Source organism: Anser anser, assembly GCF_964211835.1.
Source record: "Anser anser genome assembly, chromosome: 20".
In the NCBI taxonomy this organism is placed as follows: Eukaryota; Metazoa; Chordata; class Aves; order Anseriformes; family Anatidae; genus Anser; species Anser anser.
Genome location: NC_139741.1, coordinates 4,164,638 through 4,186,924, shown reverse-complemented (window position 1 = coordinate 4,186,924; position 22,287 = coordinate 4,164,638). Strand labels below are relative to the sequence as shown.

The following is a 22,287-nucleotide window of genomic DNA, read 5'->3' as shown; positions in this document are numbered from 1 at the left end:
TTTTTATAGTTTGATTTAATATAAAAAGCTTTTTTTTTTTTTAGGATAGAAATAATCTGTGACAGTCGAATGTAACGTGTTCACATATCAAATGGGCTAAAAAGTTACTCATGGTTTCATATCCTCAGGCATGTCACAGAATGGCCTCATTATTCTCATTTAGGTGCCCTCTTTCTTACAAAGGCTCAAAATATTGAATAGCCTGTTATTATCAGCAGAAGCCAAGCTTTCAGACATGGTGCTAATGACTGCTTAATGGTGCTGTCTATCAGCAGTGCAGTTAGCTGGGAGAACACACAAAGAAACAGTGGGACTCCATTTAGGCACCTCATATAGCACTTATGCCTCTGCACAGTTTTCCAACAACAAACATCTCTTTGAAAGGTGTCAGACTACAGCAGTGAGTGTGTATTACCATTACACGCAGTGTAATCCCACTGCCATAGCAGATCATGAGAAGGCAAGACAACATATTTGGGCTTCTTCTATAATATGAAGCATATGGAGTGTAGAGCAGACTTGCTGGTAAAATGGATGGTTGAATTTCATTTTTTCACATGGCTTGACTGATCATTTGGTTCCTCAAACTGTTTTTTGATACTTATCTGCCATAAACTACCGTGTCTTGTTAGAAACATGCTTTTTTTGTTGTTATTTTAGTATCTAACACATGGTATTTGTTATTGCTAGGACATTATCACCTGAGTTCTCACAGGCCACCACCAAATGTCACAGCCACTGCTGAATGCAAGTCAGTTTATAGTCAAGTCCACGTGCACTGATTCAACTGTAAGTCACTTTTAATTTCTGCTTTCTAACCTTCCGCCCTGACAAAAAGTTACAGAGAGTTACTCTCTTCCTCTCTTGTCCTCTGTACTTCACTGGTGTCCTGCAGCCAGATGGCAACTGACAGTTTCTCCTCTGAAGGGTTTGCTAGACAAGGCAGTACCCCTGGGCTGTGCTCTTGTTCCCTGTTGCAGACCCAAGGCTTTAAAAATGTTTTCCTCTTAAAAAAAAAAAAAAGCTACCTGAGTTTGTTAATTTCTAAATAAAATAACTTTATTATCAGGAACAGGTCATCATTAGAGTCCTTGTTATGGAAAACAGAGCATTCTATACAAAAAGTTGTAAATTATAATTGGAAATAATACTGAATTATTATCACTGCTACTCAGGGAAAAGCAGAATTTTCTGCTATTTTAAAATACAATAAATTTTAATTTTTTGTCATTGCACAGGTTCAATCATTTTATTAATCTTCTGAAGTACTATTTAAGTATTTAAATCAATCACAATGTGTTTTCCTGTTAATTTTAAACCAGACAAACCAAAGTAATGCAGTTCTCTAGAGTATGTGCAGAGGGCACTAATGTACAACTGTCTTAAATACCATGCACAAAAAATGGCTATTTCCATTTCCACTTCTTTCCCCAAGACTGCTGGAGTTTTCATGATATGAAACAATTTAACAGCTTTCTGTATCATGAGGCAGGAGTGTGAAAACTTGGTTAAGATTATGTGTATCCTTCCATACGAATGTTTAAACTCTGAAAAGAATTGGAGATGGAAATCCAGACATGGTCCACAGATATAAGGGTCAAAAAGAACCATATAGGGGGTATTGTTTTATTTTATTGTATTTGTTAATGTGTTTAAATGATGTGTAACAATGATTACTAGTAGTAAAATACGCTGTGTGCCTGAATTATCTTCCTGGAATTACCTGCTGTAAGAAGATTATTTGGTCTTAGAAGTTTAACTTGCTTACTTTAGGAGTAAATTATATTCCTGATACTTGTGACTATGATGGTTTAATTGCAAGAGTGTAGGACTTCTCATCAATTGTGAGAGTTAGGGCTGAATTGTATGCCAGTAAGAGTATTCTTCCAAACGTGTTACAGATTACTTTACCATTTTATCTATTCTTGGAACATTTTTATTGACAAAACTTAATCTACCAAAGCAGCTGTACTTTCTCACTCATCTCATCAAGGAGTTTCCTCTTACTTATAATCCATTTTCTCTCTCCTTAAAGCTGGCAATTCTTAGGCACACTCAGTTGACTTTGAGTAACATTTCCTCAGGTTTATACGGTGTTCTCTAATAATTTTATTAGCTCCTCTTAAGCTTTTTCTTTATGTTTATTTGATTGTACTAATATAATGTTAAATAAGAAGGTAGTTGCTGATCCAAAGCCACAGACACCCTAACACAAAGCCAGAAATACAGCTAATATCTGAGCTGCACTGAGAAAAACCTTGAACCAGTAAATCAGCCAGAAATCTTCAAAGGCATCATCTCTTTTCCTACTGCACTGGCTAAGCTACTCTTAGTAATTTCCAGCACTCTTCCCTAGCAAGTATTTTTATAGCATGCCTGAAGGATCACTACATTTAGGATATTTTGTACGTACATGGTGCAAGTTCCCCTGTACAAAAATGAAATATATTTAAGTCTTTTCTAACAACTGGAAGCCTTAAGACAATGCTAAATAAAATCCAAGGTCACAATTGTTGTTCTCCATGGTAATAGCTGCACATGAGTGTACAAGCAGAAACAAGAGGCATTTTGGGGCTATCCACAGATTAGCAATTTTCTTTGGCTACTTCAGAAGAGGAGGAATTACCTAGACTAAATTTGGTGAAAGCTGAAATACATCTAAGATCAGCAGGCCTCATTTTAAATGTCAATTAAGTATAAATAAAATGGTTGGAAAAGTGATTTATTAAAGATAAAACTAAAGCAGACAAAATCTTGCTGTTATGGAAACAAAACATTTGAGGGGTGAGGCAAACAGGGACCACCATTAAATGCCATTCTCCTCTGCAGAACTAGCAGGTGCAAGTCAGGTACCCGTAATTCAAACTCTTGAAAACAGCCCTAGCAATTGTTTTCTCCAAAGAAAGCCAAGTGGAGAGAAGGGAAAAGCAATAATAATATCCATATACTTGGTATCAAAATGAAGCTGTCTTCCTCTGAACAAAGACCTGGAACTAGTTATAATGATAGTCACTTCTAACATATTACAGTTTAGCTCTTCTCCTTTTTAAAGAATTATTCCATTGGCTTCATTTCAGTCAAACATGTTGTGATTTGAAGAACATGTATCAGTCCTGGACTGCTGCCAAATAAGTAGATTATACCAGTTCTTTTTCTAGCTTTTCTAAATGGTGCAACTCACAAGTTAGCACTTCTCAGCTATAAAATAAATGTGGTTATAAAGAAAGCTACGTAGCATGTCTAAATCCTTTCTTAGCTAACAAAGGATATGTACTGGTTTGTACAATGTTTCAGTCTGTGTATAAATAAATGCTAAGTATATTACTACAGCTCACAGGCTGAGGTACTGCATCAGATATAGTAGCTTATATTTTTATATATGTATATATATGCAAAACTACTGAGAAATATATATATATATGTAAAAAGCTGGACAATATTACTATAGCATTTCAGTTTATCTGTATTTAGCTGAGGTGTAACAGGAAGAGGTTATTTTAAATAAAACTAACACTGAAATAAGAGTGCCCACACACCTTTTTTGCAGAAATCTTTTTAGTACCACTTAAATACCCCACTCAAGTTCTGTTGGCATAGCTTCCTCATGCAGACAGGCCCTTAGTGCACAAACAGCCTGTTACAGAAATGTGTAGCTAAATCTACCCCACATTTTAACTGAAGGAAGTGGAATCTAACTATCCAGACTTTGGAAAAGAAATTCTCTGAAGACAGCATAGAGGTAATTGGCCTTGGTAATTGCTGCATTAGCTATAAGTTTATTAAGGGCCACAAAAGAAAATGCCATCCCAGTGACCTTTGAGGTTGCCTTTCACAGCATGTTTTCTACATGAGAACAAATGATGAAACTTCAGTATTTCTGCCAAGTGAGTGGTAGCTATGGTGAAGATTTATTGTTGTAATCTGGTAATCTACGGGCCTAATCATGCAGTTATAGAGTTGCGTGCCATTTACTCAAAAAGGCTGAAATGATCTAGCACTGTGTGGACTATGGTGAAGGAGTACATTTTGTCATCAGCAAGGTTAGAAGATATACAGCCTATTTAGCAGACTGTAAAAGGGAGAGACAAGAGCTAGTTGTTCTCAGAATAGCAGATTGTTACACAGAATTTTACAAGGCTCAGAGAGTTAAGAAATGGGGACTGTCAGAGGCACTCTAATTTGGAAGCCATTACAATTTTCCTATTTTTTTAATTGCTTCAATAAATATTTATATTTTCTATTTAATTTATTGGAAATCGTGTAAGTCATGCTCACTTCATCTCTTTCAGAACATCAAACACAGAAGCAGAGTAATAATATAATATTGACACGTTTAAGTGTTGGATCCTTTAGATGAGAGCAGCATGCTCAGGATGTATTGTGCCTGCAATGTGCCTGCATTCCCTTCTCTATGTTAAATTTTATTCAACAATTAAGAAGTGCTAATAAAAAATGCATATTTCAGTTGCTCTATTTTAGGTAAACATAATATGGTACATATTTTCTAAGCAATGCACATTGGTTAGCTGCTCAGCTCCATTTCTACTGATAGAAATAAAGGTGGCAAATGCTTTGCTTCTGTTAATTAACCTATCCATGCCAGAACTAGCATGCTGTCCAGCACAGGCAGGCAATGAAATTGATAACTGAAAATTTAATCAATACTTCTTGTGATCTTTTGGCTAAGAATAAATGCAGCTTCAACTCACCATCCAATGCATTCCCTAGCAAGAAATAGTATCAGCCTGGGTCCATGTGCAGCTGGAAGCAGTGAGGGAGCGGACACGTCTCCTTGTAGCATATTGTCTCTCCCAAGGAGCCAGCTTGCCTGGGAAGGGGAGATTCTGCACAGCCTACATGCAGCAGGTCTTGGCTCCTTCTCTGACTGTCAATTCCAAGTTCTTAAATAGCTATTTAGAGGAGGGGATGAAGTCCAAAAGATGGGCAGTGATGTGTAGATCACCTGAAATGTCATGATTCGACATGACACATTTGCTCCCTTCTCTTCCCAACCTGCTCAGACCTCACAGGTCTGTTTTAAATCAATTTTTTCACCTCTCCCAAGACTCACAATTTAAGCAGAGCAGACGTTCATGAAAATAGATTTATAATGAAGCTGGTAGCCATTAAATGCTAGCCTTACATCAGAGGTGACCTTATTGTAAAGGCATCGTACAGTGAATTTATTTTGACTTTGCACATTCTATATCTTGTCACCCACATCACTGAGATGCACGATGTGGCAGCTGAGTCAGTGGTAGCAGGAGGCCTGATGCCTGAGAGTAATGCCCACGTCTCACTTCGTTACAGTTGCACTTTACATCCCAACAGTCTTCAAGCCTCAGGGATATTGCATTCATTACCTCTTTCAGAGACATGTATTTTACATAAATGAATGGTGATCAGAATCCCTGACAGAACAGCATTTTATATGGAATGCAACCAGGAAAAATACATGCTTAAAACAAAAAAGGCATATTAGATCCTTCTTCTAATTGATTTAAGCTACAAAGATCAGCTTCCATTTTCCCAGGACACAGGAATTGCCAGGAAGACACAAATTGCATGTTTTCGTATCTCGTAATAAAAACTCTTTGACAGGGGGTCGAAACTAGAGTTTTCTGTTTCTCAGACATCCTATGTGATGTGAATGTCATCACTCAGCAGAAGTACATGTACTGCCACCTGACCATAAAAAACAGTTCTGTAACAACCCTCATTTCACGCTACTGATTCCAGCACACCATAAATCAGCAGCACCACAAGTAACGCTGGAAATAATTGTCTTCTCCAGAGCTCCCCTCTTTTTACAGCCCAGGTGCCACAGCTGTAGCCATATGGTTGGCTACGTCCTACTGAAGTCATAGCTGCACCTCCAACAGTAAATACTACCTGTTTACTTCGAAGGTTTTTTTTTTTTGGAATGCTGCAAACTTGAAAAGTGCAGGTTGTATCAATGCAGTGGTTTTTCTAATCTTTAAAACTGTTATAAATAGAATCACCTGTGGCTTAACCCTAGATGTTCAGCAGATAGGAAATGGGAATGCAACTGCTCATTCACTGAGAGCAGCCTGGCAACTCTGCAGGTCATCCCAGGTCCGATCCTCAGAAAAGTCTGCCAGCGTGCTGCACTCTGACCTGTCCTTCTTCAGTCAATGCACACTCTTTCTACTGTCCAGCTTTTTCTGAGCAGAGGTTGCTTATACTGATTGCCAGCTGTGCAAATGAATTAATGCTAACCTTTTGGCTTCAGCCCTCCAGACTCTTTACCTCCCACTGCAGACACAATTTATGTAACTTTAGGTCATAGTAAAAGAAAAGAAGTATTTGAGTTCTGAGGCAGAGATACTTAGGTTAGAAAAATAATATAGAAAACCACCATAGTGATAGAAATGCCCAAAATGACTAGCTAAATAAAAGTGATTTGGGATATCTGACCATTTTTATCAGGTTGGCTCTGCTGCACAATTTTCCATCTTCAATTATACCAAAAGGACCCATGCTTCCTCCTTCATTAATGCATTTGAAGGATTTAATGAGTTACTTCATCAGGTTAATAAATTCCTTCAATAACTTTATTACACTTTGATGCAATTATTCAAGTGGTTCAGCTAACAAATGATCATCATTTATACTTCTTGACAGTATAACTTAGTTAATATATTTGGACCATGAAATACAAAATCTATAAATAAACTATGAGGACGATTGAATCCCCCTCTTTGTGGGGGAGGTTTTTTTAATATCTCCAGTTAAGCTAGCACTGAAAATCCTCTGTCTCTTGTGCAAGTAACTTCAGACAAATGCTGAGAACTGCAGGAGGCTGGTGCCTCCTAGCAGTATTCTGCATCCCGCTGAGTGCTTAGGAAGAAGGTGAGCTGCCGCAGGACTCTATAGGCAGATCTCTTAAAAATGCATTAGAAGGGACATAGCCTGTATTATTATTTTTTTAAACACTTTATCAGGTTTAAAATCCAGCTTCATAAAGGCTGTTCCATTTCTTAAGGTTAACATATTTAGCTAATTTTGACAAGGTGCAGTGACACCATCAGAAAATAACATTATATCCTAGAAATTATTTTAAAACTAAATTGAATTGGTTGCCATGCCATTTTTTTTTCCTTGTGGCATCATAGTAAATGATGGCACCAATAGAATAACCTAAGGGGCAAGGATGTTTTCAGAATCTTGAACCTTTGATTGGCCAGTAGTATTACAGTTTCCTATTTCCAGAGTAATAATATTTATGATAGGTAGACTGCAAGAATGGAACCATACCATTTATTTACTTTACTTGATAGCCACCTCTGGCAAGAACAAATTTCCCATTAATCACCATCTCATCTCTGTAAGAAACAGTTACTCTCAAGGACATCTGTATTATTCCCTTTGTTTTATTAATGCAGAGAATAGCACTGCTATGGATCTTCTGACATTGAAATGTATTTATGTTCTATACCTCCTTTTTTAAGGGGAGCTGAAATGCTTAAGTAAAACAAGCATTGATCTTTCTTAATAAACAAACTTCTTAAGACCCCCCCCCCGATCATAGAGAGGGACATGTTCACTGGAAATCTGAGTATATTTGTATGTAAAGAAACTGCAAATCACTCTCCTTCTCTGTTTTTTTTTGTCTGCTGAAACTTCAGATATGAATTCTGAGTTTCTCCTGGGAGTGCAGATGACCTTGTTAACATGTGAGTGCCAGAAATGCAGTGCCCTCCAGTCCAGCAAGTCAGGGAAGTGAAGCTAATTTCTAAGCTCAGTCTTTAGCTTGTAATAAAAAATTCTTATTTCTCTTCCCTTTCACTTGGTCTTTAGTTAGCATTTTTAAGTGATATATTATGTTGAGCTACAGACTGATTTGTTTTTCTAATTTTTCAAAAATATTGCCTCATATATTTTCATCTTTAAAAAAGAAATCAATATAAGCCCATCAGGGAACAATATTGCACAGACAAATTCTCTTTCATGTGAGAAAAGCATTAGTGGAAATTCTTCTATGAGACAAGATTTGTGGAAGTTTCTCCCTGTCAGCAGGTTTGGTTCTGTTCATTTTCCTAAAACAAAAGATGATTGCAGATGAGCACAGGTCTCAGGTCAGCTGGGAAGGACCAAGCTCTTCCTCTAGCAGCACACTAACTTCTGTGCAATCTGCGTTGAAATAATGGAGCCGCAGTTTCCCATTTCCTTTCATTTTGGTTCCAAGTGCCTTGCAGAGCTCAGAGTGGCAGGGCCACTCAAGCACTGTGATTGCAGAAGAGACGCAGGCAGCATTTAATGGCTGCTTTCCTGTGCAGCCACCTCTCAGCTCAGTCTCAGCAAGCGATAACTGTTGGCAGCAGGATCTGCTGATGCTCACGTGTGTTAGACAGAGCAAAGTAAAAGGTCCTGCTGCCAGCCAGCCCTGGGACACCTTTTTCTCCATCTGTCTCAGCCCAGGACACAGAAAACAGCCTTGCATTGGCTGTTCTCGTCAGTGCCTACTGAAATGTGTCTGTCCGCCCTGCAGGCCTGAGTCTCCTTTCCATGGAAGGCAGACCCTGAAGATGGAGGAAAGGAAAGAAAGAAAAGAACTGCTGCATGCTCTCTAGAGCATGATGGCTCCTCTTCAGAAGTGATCATGTGCTTGGCAGGCAGGAGATGCACCCCATGGCCCAAAAGCAAAAAAAAGTATCAAAAAAAGCCCAAAAGTATCTGTGTTTCAGTAGCACAAGCCTTGTGCTGTACCAGAATTAGGTAGTTTTGCTAGTGCAAGGGGGACCTGTTCACTTTCATTTGCTATTTAATTAGGTGTCCAATACCATACAATGGCAAGAGACGCTTCCTTTGATGGGATGAGCCACCTAATTGTCAGCTGAACATGCCGTCGCGCCTGCCTCCTAAATCCACGGGCTGCTTACACAGCAATTACTCTGGAGTCTATCGAATGTGATTTAACCAGTAATTTGCCTGCAAAGTGAAAGCTGTTGTTTCCAATATAGTAAAGGTTTCTACCCTCTGCCCTGCCCCTGTGTCACAGCTGGGCCCAAGCTATGCTAGTCCTGCCAAAGATGCTGCCAATCACAGCTGTCCCCTGCGGGATTTCAGGTGTGGGTAGGCTTGGCTGAGCCAGGAGAGCAGTGGGAGCCTGGCAAAGCCTTTGGTGAGTCTGTGCTGGAGTTTGGCAGGTTGCTATGTGTCTGTGGGGGGTGTAAGGATGCTGTTGGGAGGAACGCCTGCGATGCAGCTGGGTTTTCCTGACTCTAGAGGTGAGTGCAGCCTGGCTTCAGGCATCCCTGCTCAGCTGTGCCTGCCCAGCTCCCTGCCACCCTGCTGAGAGCTGGGATCCCCATTTTGCTGCAGGCACCAGCACCGGCACTGCCAGCCCTACAACACAGCAAGGAGAAATGCCCCAGGCAGGCACTGTGTCTGGGCTGGTTAGTGTGTGACAAGGGCTTCCTTCAGGGATGACAAAAATAACTCCATTGCATCTCCATCTTCTTGCATGTTTGAGTTAATAACATTTATGGGGCAGCACAGAAAAAAATTAAGTTAATTACATCATTCATCATCTCAGGATACCAAATTACACTGTAGCTGAAAGAGATACAGAGAAATGTATCTAATAAACGTAGTATATTTTGCACAATTTACTTTGCATTTTCCATATGCTGCAAAAAGCACAGGACAGTATGACTTCTTAATGATCATAATGTATGTGCAGAAAGAGCAGTTCCCTGAGGACTGCTGATTAATCAGGGAAATACTCATTTGTTCTGCCAGAAGTGATGTGCATCAAGGCACGGCAAATGATGAATCTTAAATGCATACAGCAGCCATCAGGGTTCAAAAGTTTCCATTCGTTTAACTATTTTTCCCTCCAAGAAAGGAATAAGTTTCTGCACAGCGCTGGGATATAATGGCACTTGTTCTCCATCCTAATTCCTTTAGGGTTTTGTCTCATGAAGGCATAAAGAGGCCCCACGTTCATTTCAGTAGCTGTAAATGTATGCGAGTCAACTTCCAAACTAAGAAATCACTGCTGCTTGCTTAGAGAGGGGGAGGACATAAGGTCCCCACTACAGTATCTGATTACAGTGGAAGGGTCTTGGGAACAAGTTAGAAGATTTAAAGGATTTTTCATCAGGTTTTTAGTACCCTAGAAACACTGCATGCCCACTGACTGCAGTCCTTCCCACACTCCATCACAGTCATATTAATTTTGTGGTTTGGCACGGTTGTTGCCACCTTGAAGTTTGCTACCTGGTGTTTGCTAGTAACGATGTGCAACCTCTGTGCTGCACACGTATTTCTCTAGTGTTCATTTGCAAATGAGCCACAGAGAGAACAAACTAAAAGCAGATGTGTCATACTTTTCTCTGTACATTTGGAAGCTCAGTTGTGGAAATATCTTTGTCAAATAAATGAATTCCAGGTCACTGGGATAAACAGATGCAATAAAATACTTGTATGCAGAAAAAAGCCGTATGAAAATGCGATCCAATAACTCTTCAAGGAAATTGCTGTGTAAGAGATCCAACTTTGAGGCTTACCTCAGGCTTTTACATAACATGATAGTTAGTACTTTAAATTGGAGAAAATGTGATGGGATCTTTCAGCTTTTTTCCATTTGCTTTTTCAATTTCATGGGATCAGCAGAAAGTGAATGGAACCAAAGCTGAACTGAAAAAAAAGCTGTGCTTTTGAATCCAGTGCTGCCTGAGCACACAGTGGGGATTTTTTTGGTGGAGTAAGGAGTATGTGTTCCCCCTTACGGGCATCCCAAAATTGTCAGAAAATGTGGATTTTTTGTTTTCAAAACAGTATGAGAAAGAGGAAAAACAAAAATAAATGGGAAAGCTGAAACGTAATTGGAAAACAGCAGATATTTAGTTTGGCTCCTGATTTATTAATGCATTATAGTTATGCACTCAGGAATAAAACCTCACTTTAAATGTTTTCCAATTCTAGCAGGGATTATTTACAGGAAATAAAAACAGTTAAAGAATTGGAATAAAATCCTGCCTGTACTGAGTTGACAGGAGTGTTGCCACTGACCTCATTAGACCAGGTTTTGCCCCCAGATATCTACACAGAACCACAGTTCTCTTGCAAGATGACTAGCAGATTAATATTCAACAACAACAGGCATTTTCAAAGCTACAGTGACAAAGTACTTGCACTTTATCTTCCCCAACACAATCCTTTATTTTTATTTGGTTGGCCTAAAAACTCTGCTCCATAGTTTTGCTTTTTAATGCAAGACAGACACTGATCCATGCTCCTTTTTAGCCTGTTTGCCCAATGTGGCCACTCCCACTTGGCTTAAGCACCTCTTGAAATTATTTTCCCTCCATGTTTGTTAAAACATTTTTTCCTCTGAGATATCTGCTTTTGCAGCAGCAACTTTAAGGCATTTCAGGCTACTGAAGAACTACAAAATCAAAACTGTGCTCACTGATATCATGAAGAACATGCTTCTTTAACCCTGTCCTTCAAAAACCCATAAGCATTTGCTGTACTTCATCAATTTGCCATATGCTTTTACAAGGAACATTTTGCACCTGTCACCATAATACAGGAGAAATGCCAGCTTTGGAGGAGAAAACATTAACTAATTTACACAAAGCCTTAGGTGGTCTATTAGCCCTGCATAAAAACAAGAACATGTAATTACTGGATCTACAGACAGAAGTAAATTTGATTGACTACAAAGAAGGAACAAGTGGAGCAATTAACAACAAAACACAAGTAAACTCCTTTGATGGGGAACCCAAGACCTGGCTGAATGATGCTGATAGCACAGTATCTCTCTCTGCTGTCCCAAGAGATGTGTCCACAGAAAAACTTTAACTCCATGCAAACAATTAAACTTCTCTCAACGACAGTGCTTTGCTATTTGCGGCTATTGAGGACATCTTGGATTGCGGAAGTTACAAACCCATAGCTGTATAACCAAAATGTAGTCAGTTCAGCACAGTAGTAGTCTTCTAACAGTATCTGCATCATTAATTCTGTCAAATCATTCTTTCTGCTTTGTTTTTAGACATGGCTAGCAGCCATGGTTGCTCCTCTATGGCTGATGCTATTTTGGGAGCATAGTGTCTCTCACCACGTACATGACCGGGCAGTGCAGGAGATACTGTTCTAAAAGTGTGATTGAATAGTTACTTCATAGGCTTAAGTTCATCAATATACGTGTAACTGGTTAGACACAAGTACGCTGTTAAACTTAGAACAGCGAAATACGTCCAAAAGAAAAGCATCTTCACTTTCCAGCTCCCCGGCCCCGCAGGTTAATAGCAAGCATTTTGGCAGTGCCTGTGGTAAGGCAGGAAGCTGGGGTGTTTCTGTCGCAGCTTCCTTCCACGATTTGATTTAATGCTCTCTCTGAGCAATTGCATCTCAGTGCTTGTAATAAGAAAATGTCATAAAAGTACCTGCTGCCTGGTCCAACATCTTTTGGCTTTGACAGGTCAAATTTACAGCTTTAATTCAACAGTCTGGAAGCCTGGTATTCTGTACACAGTGAAGGGGTGAAGGAACATTATTTTATAAAATTACTTACCTGTGTTCAGTGACCCATGGAGGATCAAACCCCTCAGCCCTTGTACAATGACTTGCAGATAAATTTGTAGTCCAGATTGCCCAGTGCCAAATTACAAAGTTAACCCCCTGGATGTCCCGACTCAGATGTTTTGCCCCCATAGAATGAAGAGTTGAACTTTCAGCAGCTTAAGTGAACAAGTGCTTGACTGGATTCTCTCGGCCTCTTCTCATAAGATCCTCTCAAGCTTGATTTCTCAATCACGTATACAACAAACTGCATTTTAAAATTGTGGTCTCCTTTTCTTACATTTCTACGAGTGTTTTCCTAACAGTTATTTTGCTGAGGGATGGCGTAGCTAGAATACACAAACAGTTATCAGTGAATCCAGCACCTGCATTGCTCTTGCTGCTTTTTGGACACCTTCAGAGCAGGATGACTGAGGCTCCTTCTATGGGCAAGAGATATGGGCAGTGTAGAGGACACAGCTGTATCCATGCCATGATCTTGCATACCCTGCATTGAGTGTGCCACAGCTCCAGGTGTATTTGGTGTTCTCCTTAAAGCCTCAACCTACCACTGAGTCAGAAAAACTTCCTTCTTCTCTCCAGACTAATATCAGTAGGATTTAGGGGCTTAAATTGTGACATCTGTTGCCTGCCCCTCACACCACTTCCCTTATCAGCATTGACACAAACCATTTTTCCAGGGAATTCATCTGAGTGAGGCAGTATATTGCTGGCTTTGGGGCCAGTGCCAGGACAACCTGTGTGCTGGGAGTAGGTCAGCTTTTGTGTGCAAGGCAGACAGCTGTTTTTATCAAGTAGTTTCTATAGCAATCATAGAATCGTTAAGGTTGGAAAAGACCTCCAGCGGTGATTTGACTTTCCATGTATTTTGTGTTCTTTGAAATGGTTTATAAAATACTGTTAATAAATTAATAGTGCACTGAGCACTATTACACATTGCACTGAGCACCCGTATCGGGAGTTGGAGTATGCCCTTCAGAGCAAGCGTGGTCCTACTATTCCTGATAAGCAGGTGAACCGGACACTTCATTGCACAGAAGCAGTAAGGCCAGATGCAAGGTGCACCTTTACACACAAGGCCCGCAGCCTGCTTTTTGCAGCAGTCACTACACAAAAACTGCACATCTGAAACACGCGCTCGTCCAGAGCTAAGTGCCTGCATGAAAGGCACCGACATGCACCACTTGGGAGACCCTGGACAAAACAGCTATGGGATTTCCTTTAGGAAAAGAGCCTTGTGTGGCTGTCACACACAAGACAATGTCACCCTGCTGAGCACAGTGGGTTAAGGGGAGGTGAGTAATGAAGCATTAAGCAGAGGTGAAGGGAGGCAGCACCCAGCCATTGCCCAGACCATCCCACACCACAGGGAGAGGCCAACTTTGACACTTTTGCTCCTTTTGCAATCAAATTTGAGTCCCGCATCTCTGTTGCTGCTGTGTTCCCAGGGGTCACGTTTGGGGCTGTTATAAAATGCAGGCACGCCAGCATTTCAAATGTCCCCAATCTGTGCCATATATGCAGCTGTTTAATGAGGCCTGCTGTCATTACAGCAAAATGACTCAAGGACTTTCTTAAAAAAGCTTCTTATTTATAGTGCCATAGATTACCTCGGTGCCTTTTTACTGGGAGGTGCTTTGAAATGCTATGCAAACATTATAAAATGGTCCTGAAATAATGTGAATTTAAACAGAATCTAAAACAGAAATCATAAATCCTGGTTGGAAGGGAAAGCATTCATTGAAATCTGCTGAAATCTTTGGCAAAGTAGTATTTTTATTAAAATATTCACTTCTAAGCTGGAGTTTTACGGGGTATATTCTGCAGGGGAGTCAGGGTGAGTGTGTATTCAGGCAACAATTCCTGATGGAGAGATCTATGTACGAAGTGTAAAGATTAGTAAGAATTTTCACCTACAATCACAACTACCTAAAAACCATTGCAAAGCAATGTCATTATTCAGCCATAATCTTCAGAAAACAAGAGCTAATTTTTCAAGGCAGTGTCTCAATTTTTGAAGCAAATGTCAAAAACCTTTACTGATTTCCAGTCCTCTTCAAAGCTCTACATAATCCTGTGTTTAATTTTATCTTAGACCTATGCAATCCCACTCCGATGTTTTCTTTCTTACTGGCTTTCATGTTTTCTTTCCTCTAGTTTTACATCTGCTGCTATACTGTGACTTACTCAGGATTATCTCTATGATTCTATGATCTCTGACTTCTCTTGGCACATCAGTCTCTTTCCGTCCTTTCCATCACATTTCTGTGACATCCTCACTTCTTTTTTGTAAAATACAGACTAAACTTTAGTGTTGTGGCCCTATTTTTGTTGTTGTTTTGTGTTATGGCATTAGTTTCAGTTTGTGCTTCAATCTGCCATTGAGATATGGAAAATCTGATTCGTACCCACCTCTGTGTGTATTAGTGCAGGCTTTCTCTCACCAGATTAACAATAGTGGAGATGAGCCCTCCATGCAGCTATAGCTACGCATCCCTGTTTGAACAAGAAAAATATTTGAAGTACCTACTTGGTGAAAAGAGGAGAAATCCAGGACACGCTGATTTAAGTCTTCGTGTTCCTACAGTGGATAATTACAGGTGGAATCTTAAATGGAAATGTATTTATCAGACTTGGACCTGCTGCCAGTGCCCTTCCCGTCAAAACTCAAACAGCATCAATAAAGAGAAGTTGTAATGAGAGAGGTTCCATTTAGCCTCTAAATCCTTTTTTTTTCCTTAGGTATCCATATTTTAATGGAATTAGTATGCTTTTTAATGTAGGAGACATTTTGATGATCTTAAATACAGTCTCTAATCAAACATTCTGTAATTAAACTTCTTGGTTTATCTATGTAAAATGCCAAGGAATTAGAGCAAGCCTTATGCCTGCAGGTTAAGCCCTACTTGAACTCAAAGACACACAGGGAAGACAGCGTCTAACACCAGGTCTCATCTGATAAAGCAGTTGTGAGAGCAGAAGAATGCCTGTATACCAGAGAGCCCATGCAGCTGCAGTGGGGAAGAGCAAAGGAAAGCCCATGTATTTGTGCTGTGTCAGGGCTGATGGGCTGGACGTGCTCCCAGCCCAGCAGGCCATGTGCCTCCTGGCCTGGCTCAGCTGGAAACTCCTGCCTCTCTGGGCTATTTACTCGTTTACTTTTTCCGTAACCTTTGATGAGATTCCCAAATGTGATGTGGCATTTGTGAGACATAGATTATTTTAATCAGAAAAGAATATTTCGGAAAACATGCAGGTGACATAAGCACGCTGGGTTTTGAATGCCTTCATTCTTACATGCCAACATATATTATTGCACCCCAGAAAAATACCTTCTAAATTATCATTTTAATTAATTTGTGGAGGGTCTGTCTTATAGACAGATTTATGCTATATTCACCTTTGTTTGCTGTATCTGTAAAACATCCATTATTTTTCCATTGTGTAAGTGATTTCATTTCTGTTGCTTTCCCTGCAACACAGTGCCATGTTCATTCCTCCTTATAAAATCTCAGAAAGAAAAGCAATTTGTAAGAATGACAGAAAAATGGCTTCTCATTTGTGTACACCACAGCGCTCTGACACACAGAAAGAGGCTCTGGTGAATTTCACAAGCCCTAATTCTCACTGAGTTTCAAGCAATCCAGATTAAAAAAAAATCACGTCAACCAATTCGATCATAAAGATTCTAATTCAACACAGGTTAATTGAGAAGTCAGATTTCCTGCTATCACTTCTGGAGAGGAGGGAGATAAGCGAACACAATGACTCTTTATCAACAATATGGGGACTTCATTTAGGGAGAGAGCATTAGGTTACAGGCTAGAAGATTAGTAGCAATCAGACTGCTCTCAGAAAAGAAAATGCACTAGGTAATAAAGATAGAAGGCATGAAGCTGGATGCATAGAAATGAGGTTTGATGCCAAATATTACAGGTCAGATCCGAGCTATCTGTCAAGTTGGCACCGATCATTGCCAATGCACAATTATTATTATTCACCTGTGATCAGGTCATTTACCACTATCAAGTCAATGGCTCCACCCACCTATTCCATTTGCAAATGGCATTTTAATGAAAAAAAATCCATCTATTATCTCTCCGAGATCGCTAACCGTTGTATTATAGCATGAAATACATTTACTTTTTCCCAATCACCCATAAAAAGATATCAACTGTTATTCTGTTTCTGAGACATAACCCCATAAATCTGAGTGCAGTTCTGCATTTAAAGCTGGCAGGCTTATTTTTCCTTTTTCTTTGTGTACCATGTGTTTTCCATACCAAAAAGTGCCTGTTTTGTTGCAAGTGACAGAAGGAGAATTTAAAGGGATGCTGGAGGATCATAAAGACTCCCCTCTACCCAATCCCAGGCATGCATTCACCTTATTGTTCTGCTGACTAAAGAATTAGAAACTATTAATATTGTCTCTGCTGGCAGGTCAGAAAAATACTTATTCTGTAGTCAAGTAGATTAATCCAAAGGGGGAAATAACCCTGCAAAGCCCTGCAAAAGCTGGCTGTCTCACCAATCCATTTTCTAAACCCAGATGTTTTCAATCTGTTAAGTGTTAATCTCACAATATTTCTTTTTATGCCTACTGAAACAATTTTAACATGTTTTGAGCTATTAGAGAATTCATGCTATTAGTGCAGTTATTATTCTTTATGAAGGAACCTTTTGAACGAAGCCCTATCTGTGAGTTTGTCGGTCAGTTGCTCACATCGAGGCATGTTAGGACCTCTTGCCATTGGCTTTTTTGACGGGCTCTGGTTACTGCCCAACTTTGGCTATTCTTTTCAAAGGAGCATATAGTGCAATCGGAGGCAGTATAATACATCCTAGGTAAATTACAGATTAAACACTGGCGTTCTGTGATGAGAGCCTGAATGAACTAAGATTTAGGCTTCAAAGAAGATGATTGAAGGGTTTGGTCCTGGGAAGATATTGAGCACTCGTCCCCTCTGCATATCAGCAGGGAATTCTGGATGCTCGGTGCCCTCCCTTGAGAGGTGATCTGAGTGAAACAGTTAAACTACCAAGCAGTTATTACAGCGCTATATCCAATGACTAATTGAGGTTCCTGGGCAGACCAGAATGAGTGGGCAGAAGTTGACGTCAGAGGAATTGTATTGCAGAGACCATGACGAGTATGTAGAATAGGTTTGCAAATGAAGGCACTGGAATCTAGTCTTGGATTTACTCCAGCACAAACTGAGTAACTCTACGAAATGTAGTTAGTAGTTTTTCCTGAAAATTGAATTGATTTTTTTTCTTTCTTACACACATTCATCTTATGCCTTATCTTGGCATGACTTTGGTCTCCTCTGATAAAGAGCTGGTTTGAAATAAGACAGCTAAACTGTGAGTTTTAAGCTGAGACCTCTTCTGTGACAGGTGCTGATGGGCCCTGCTATCTGGGCTTGCTGCGTGAAGAATAATGGCTTGTGAAAGGAAGGTTACAAAAAAGGTCATGAAACAGCTCAGGAAGCCTTGCATTTCATGTCAAGGATCTTAAAGGTTATAGGAGGGCTGCAAAACTTCCCTCTGGAGCTGCTGACAGATCTGTGTCATGATTATTACCTGATTTTGATAAATCATGTTGCTCTACCATTTGCAAAGGCTTCAAAATGCTGTTTGTGAGTCATGGATTCCTGTGAAATACTGGATGAATTGCATATGAAAAAAACAGCTTATGCCTTCCTACATGTCCTGCTGGCATATATACTGCACAGAAACTGGCCTTTGCCATCTGAGGGAGGGAGTTTGCCCCTAGGGAGCTGCCCAGCCTTCAAGGTTGGCACTTGAAGGCTTTTCTCCATTTTTATAGTGTGTGGAGCCTCTTCCAGTTTTGTGAGTCTCCATAGACATCCCAGATGTCCTCAGCCATTTAGCCCCTGAATCCTTAATCAAAGTCCCTTTGCACAGCAAGCAGGCAGTAGATTTTGTCTGTGGGAACTGGCTAGCAGAGAATACGTGTAGCTGCAGGCAGCTGTGCTTACGCACACAGGGTGAGGGGGTTATCATTGGGTTTAAGGATGCTTGTTTCATTAGTTTGGTAGGAGATGAGGAAGAGGAATCAGTTTAAAATTAAAACAAGGATTTTCCAACTTGTCCTTAGCATTTATAGGACTTCCTTTGCCTCACAGATCCTCAAAGAGAAGATGGAAAGCCGTTCATCCTTATTTCTTGTGCTTTTAGTTCAGATTTTCATTGTTTATACTACTTTAAGCAAAATAACTGTTGTGGAAATGCAGTCATTTAAAAAATCCAGCCTACTAAGCCTTAAACAGCAAAGACATGTCCTGCTATGTTTGTTCCTTTGTTGTTGCTATGGCATTACCACACATTTTTCCATGTAGGAAAGGAAATCCCATGGAGACCAGATAATAAAGGCTTGAATTTCCAGGGCACAGTGTCTGTCTCGCCTCTTGACCTGTTTGACACCCTCTTTCACCAAACCTGCATTCATTGAATCCATATAAACAGCCAGCCATCAAAGGAAATATTTTAAAAGGATTGCTCATGGTTAGTCTTAATGAAATATACATTGGAAAACCTGCATTTTAATCACATTTGGAGTTCTGCGTTTCAAAATACAGGTTTTGTCTAACTACATCAGACTTGTCATTCACGGAAGTTTCCTTCCGTAGGATGCTTGCATTTAAAAGTCAAGTTAACCAAACCCAAACACATTTCCCAGGAGGCCGTAACAAGCTAGACAAGCATCTCACACACTTGGTGTCTGACCTCTGCGCTCTACCAGGTGTGTCTGCCTGCTACTGCAAGTGGCTGAGTTGCTGCATGTTTATTCAACATCACCAGGTCAGAACAGGGTGCTATGAGGTTTCATCAAAGTATCATCACTGCATAGTGCTTGCTGGGATAACCGTGGCTTAAACCTTTCATACGGTGTGACGCTGGTTTACAAAGATTATTCCTGTGTCCTAGCCAAAGTCTGCTCTGCCAAAAGCCCCTGGCCATTCTAGGTTGCACAGGATCTCTGTGCTTTGGTTTATTTTAGAAATAGCTATTTCCTGGTGTTACCTGAAATTATCCTTTGCATATTTCTTGAAATTGATGCGTTAATACAAGTTCATAAAATGCTCTTGGACATTCATCCTATGTGGTTTTTCATTCAGGCTAAGATACATGGTAGTTGTCATACTCAGTACCATTGATCTTCAACTTATTTTATTATATACATGGTTATAATTTGTGTCCTTTGTTGAAGACAGGGAAGAGTGAACAGTTCACAACTGACTAAAGAGCAAATGCCTCAGATTCAAAATTGTTCTGATGCACAGTGGCATGGTGTATTTTGGGCTATACATCTTGGCCTTCATTTGTTGTCTGTCATACACTGCTGTCATTTTTCTGTAACATAATTCAAAGGCACTGGCCTAGCAATCCCAGTATAGTAATAGTGCCTCATATCCTCTCAGCTTTCAAAACCACATATCCATATTGCATATAGGATATTGCAGCCATAAGCCATATCCAGCCAGCGCGGGTTAATCTGCCACAGGCAACATACGGCTTGTGGCCTTCCAAATTCTTTAGACAGTACAGGAAAACAAAAAGCAGCCTTGCAGACTTAATGGACTTTTAATGGGTTTGATGGATTCTGCATCAGCAGTTTCTAATGGAACAGTTAAAGAGGAAAAATTTCTTTCCCATGGAGATTCCTAGGAAAAAGTGAACTGACAGTGCAAAGGCTCCTATTTGCAACACTTTGATGCTGTGCAAGAGAAAATGGCAGGACTCAAAGTCTTTGGCTTCTCTGAGAAGTCACTGAATTTTCAGGGGTTAGTAACTGAGCCGTGTCCGCGCCATAAGCTTGTCACGTACCGCTGCACCCGTAAACCCCATGAAGCCGATGACCTCCTTAATCGGGGCCATTTAACTCAATCCCCTGGAGCTGGTGAAGACGGGGTGCAGAAACTGAGGCTAAAAGTCTGCTCCCATGCCTAGAGGGCAACTGTGTTTTTAGATGGGGAGTTGTTCTGCAGTGATCAAAAACAAGACAAAGGCTAAAATTCCTTTTGTTGAATCCAGACAGGCAGCAGCAATAATATATTCCTTCTAGTCACATATTTTTGACTTTGTTATTTTTGCATAATCTTTTAACTTCAACTATTGATAAGTAAAATGGTTTACAAATCAGAAAGTAAATCACCATTCACCACTAAGCTACTACTGTGCCTTTCATTTGTAAGGCAGTTTTCAAACTTGTTTTTTGATCAGTTTGGCTGACATTTTGTTTTCCTACTATTATTTATGGGCTGTATCTTATGAATGGATATGTAAAATACTTTAATTCCAGTTGTTGCAGTTTCTCAGCTGCCATCACACAAAAGCTTTCTCCAAGTAGAACACTCAGGTACAGAGTTTGTTCTCAATTGTGCTGATACAAATTCAGCCATCACTCACTGAGATCAAAAGGGCTTTCCTCAGATCTAGAACCATTATCAGTGTTTAAAAGAAAAAATCTGAGCAATGCTCTTCTCAAAGTGTGCATCACCACCTCCCAGCAGCACACTTTGAGGATGGGGTTAACTCACTTATCCAGTGTCCTCAGCTCAGTAACTGAACCTGGTGCTTCTTGTTGCAAGGGATTATCAAGTGCATTCAGCTGTGATTTGACTGCTTTAATAATAATACGTCAGAAACATGGCCCCATTTGTGCTGGGCAGATTTTGTAACATTTGCTTTCCAAGATTTTGGATGCACCCAGTCATTTTCAAGCAACTGTGTTGTTGGATATACTAAAACTCAGTGACTAATTAAAGCAAGTATATTAGTCCCCTTTTGATGGCAGGTGTTTACTTTTTTCCTGTGAGAGAGCAGGCTATCACTGAAGCAAACCTGCAGCTGTTAAGCCTTTGCTTGCAAGAACTGTCGCCAGATGCCAAAAATCTTGCCAATTATTACTCTCCGTTTCACAGGTTTCTCTGATCTCTGAGCTTCTGACTTCACACCTGAGTATGGAACAGACAATGTGTGAAAACAAGAGCTTTGTTGCTAAGGAGCGTTTGGTATGTAATTTTGCTATTTATTTCCTTATACTAAACGATAGTTCATTTCTCAGGAAGAAATGTGTAACGTGGTTCACAGCAGCTGTAGGTGAGGTGCAGTATCATGCAAAGGAGAGGGAAGAGCAGTGCCTAAAAATTTCTGCTTCACGTTGGCTTACTCTGGTTATGGCTCGGTGGTTTCCTGGACTTGGGTCACTCGGTCAGTGGCCAGTTCCTGCACTTGCACACTGTCTTGTCGGGGCCAGACCTGGTGCCAGAGCAGCAGCTGGCCCATGGGAAGCCTCAGCAGGGAGGCAGAGTGGGCTCTGCCCCTTGCAGGCCGAATGGGTTTCATTTTTCATCTCAGCACATGGAAATGGTATGGTTAATTTGTATGACATCGCTGTGACAACACGGAGCTGTGAAGATGACGGATGTCACAAAAGCCATTACAGGGCAGTTTGTCAAAGATGACTACAAACACAGCACAAGGCAAAAGACACAGTTTTGTGTGTGTAAATGAGGCAATTACAACCAGAGGCATGCAGGGCGCATATTTGCAAAACTACAGCCCTCTTGTTTGAAGACGTGCCTCTCAGCCACATTATGCAGGGCTTTCCAGGCTTGCCTGGTTTTGCATTCAGGCAAGGAGGAGAGTAGGCGCACAGCCTAAATTGATGCTAGAGGCCTTGCACCACAAGGCCAACAAGTT

The 22,287-nt window shown here is 40.3% G+C and overlaps 2 protein-coding genes across 8 annotated transcripts in view; one reads left to right on the top strand and one right to left on the bottom strand.

Annotated features, from left to right (window-relative positions):
- The window catches only part of LHFPL7 (LHFPL tetraspan subfamily member 7), a 64,091-nt gene that overhangs the window by 6,041 nt on the left and 35,763 nt on the right, over window positions 1–22,287 (bottom strand). The gene's annotated exons all lie outside the window — the stretch shown is intronic.
- The window catches only part of SPATA22 (spermatogenesis associated 22), a 69,203-nt gene that overhangs the window by 13,896 nt on the left and 33,020 nt on the right, over window positions 1–22,287 (top strand). For 6 of the 7 annotated variants that reach the window (XR_014574244.1, XR_014574245.1, XR_014574246.1 and 3 more), the window contains exon 9: window positions 691–22,287. This exon is cut by the window's right edge. Coding sequence is in view for 1 of the 7 variants with exons in the window: in XM_083806380.1 (XP_083662506.1) it covers window positions 691–705 (15 nt within the window). In the remaining 6 variants the exon portion in view is untranslated. The remainder of the gene's footprint in view (window positions 1–690) is intronic. The other variant, XR_014574243.1, reaches the window with a different exon arrangement.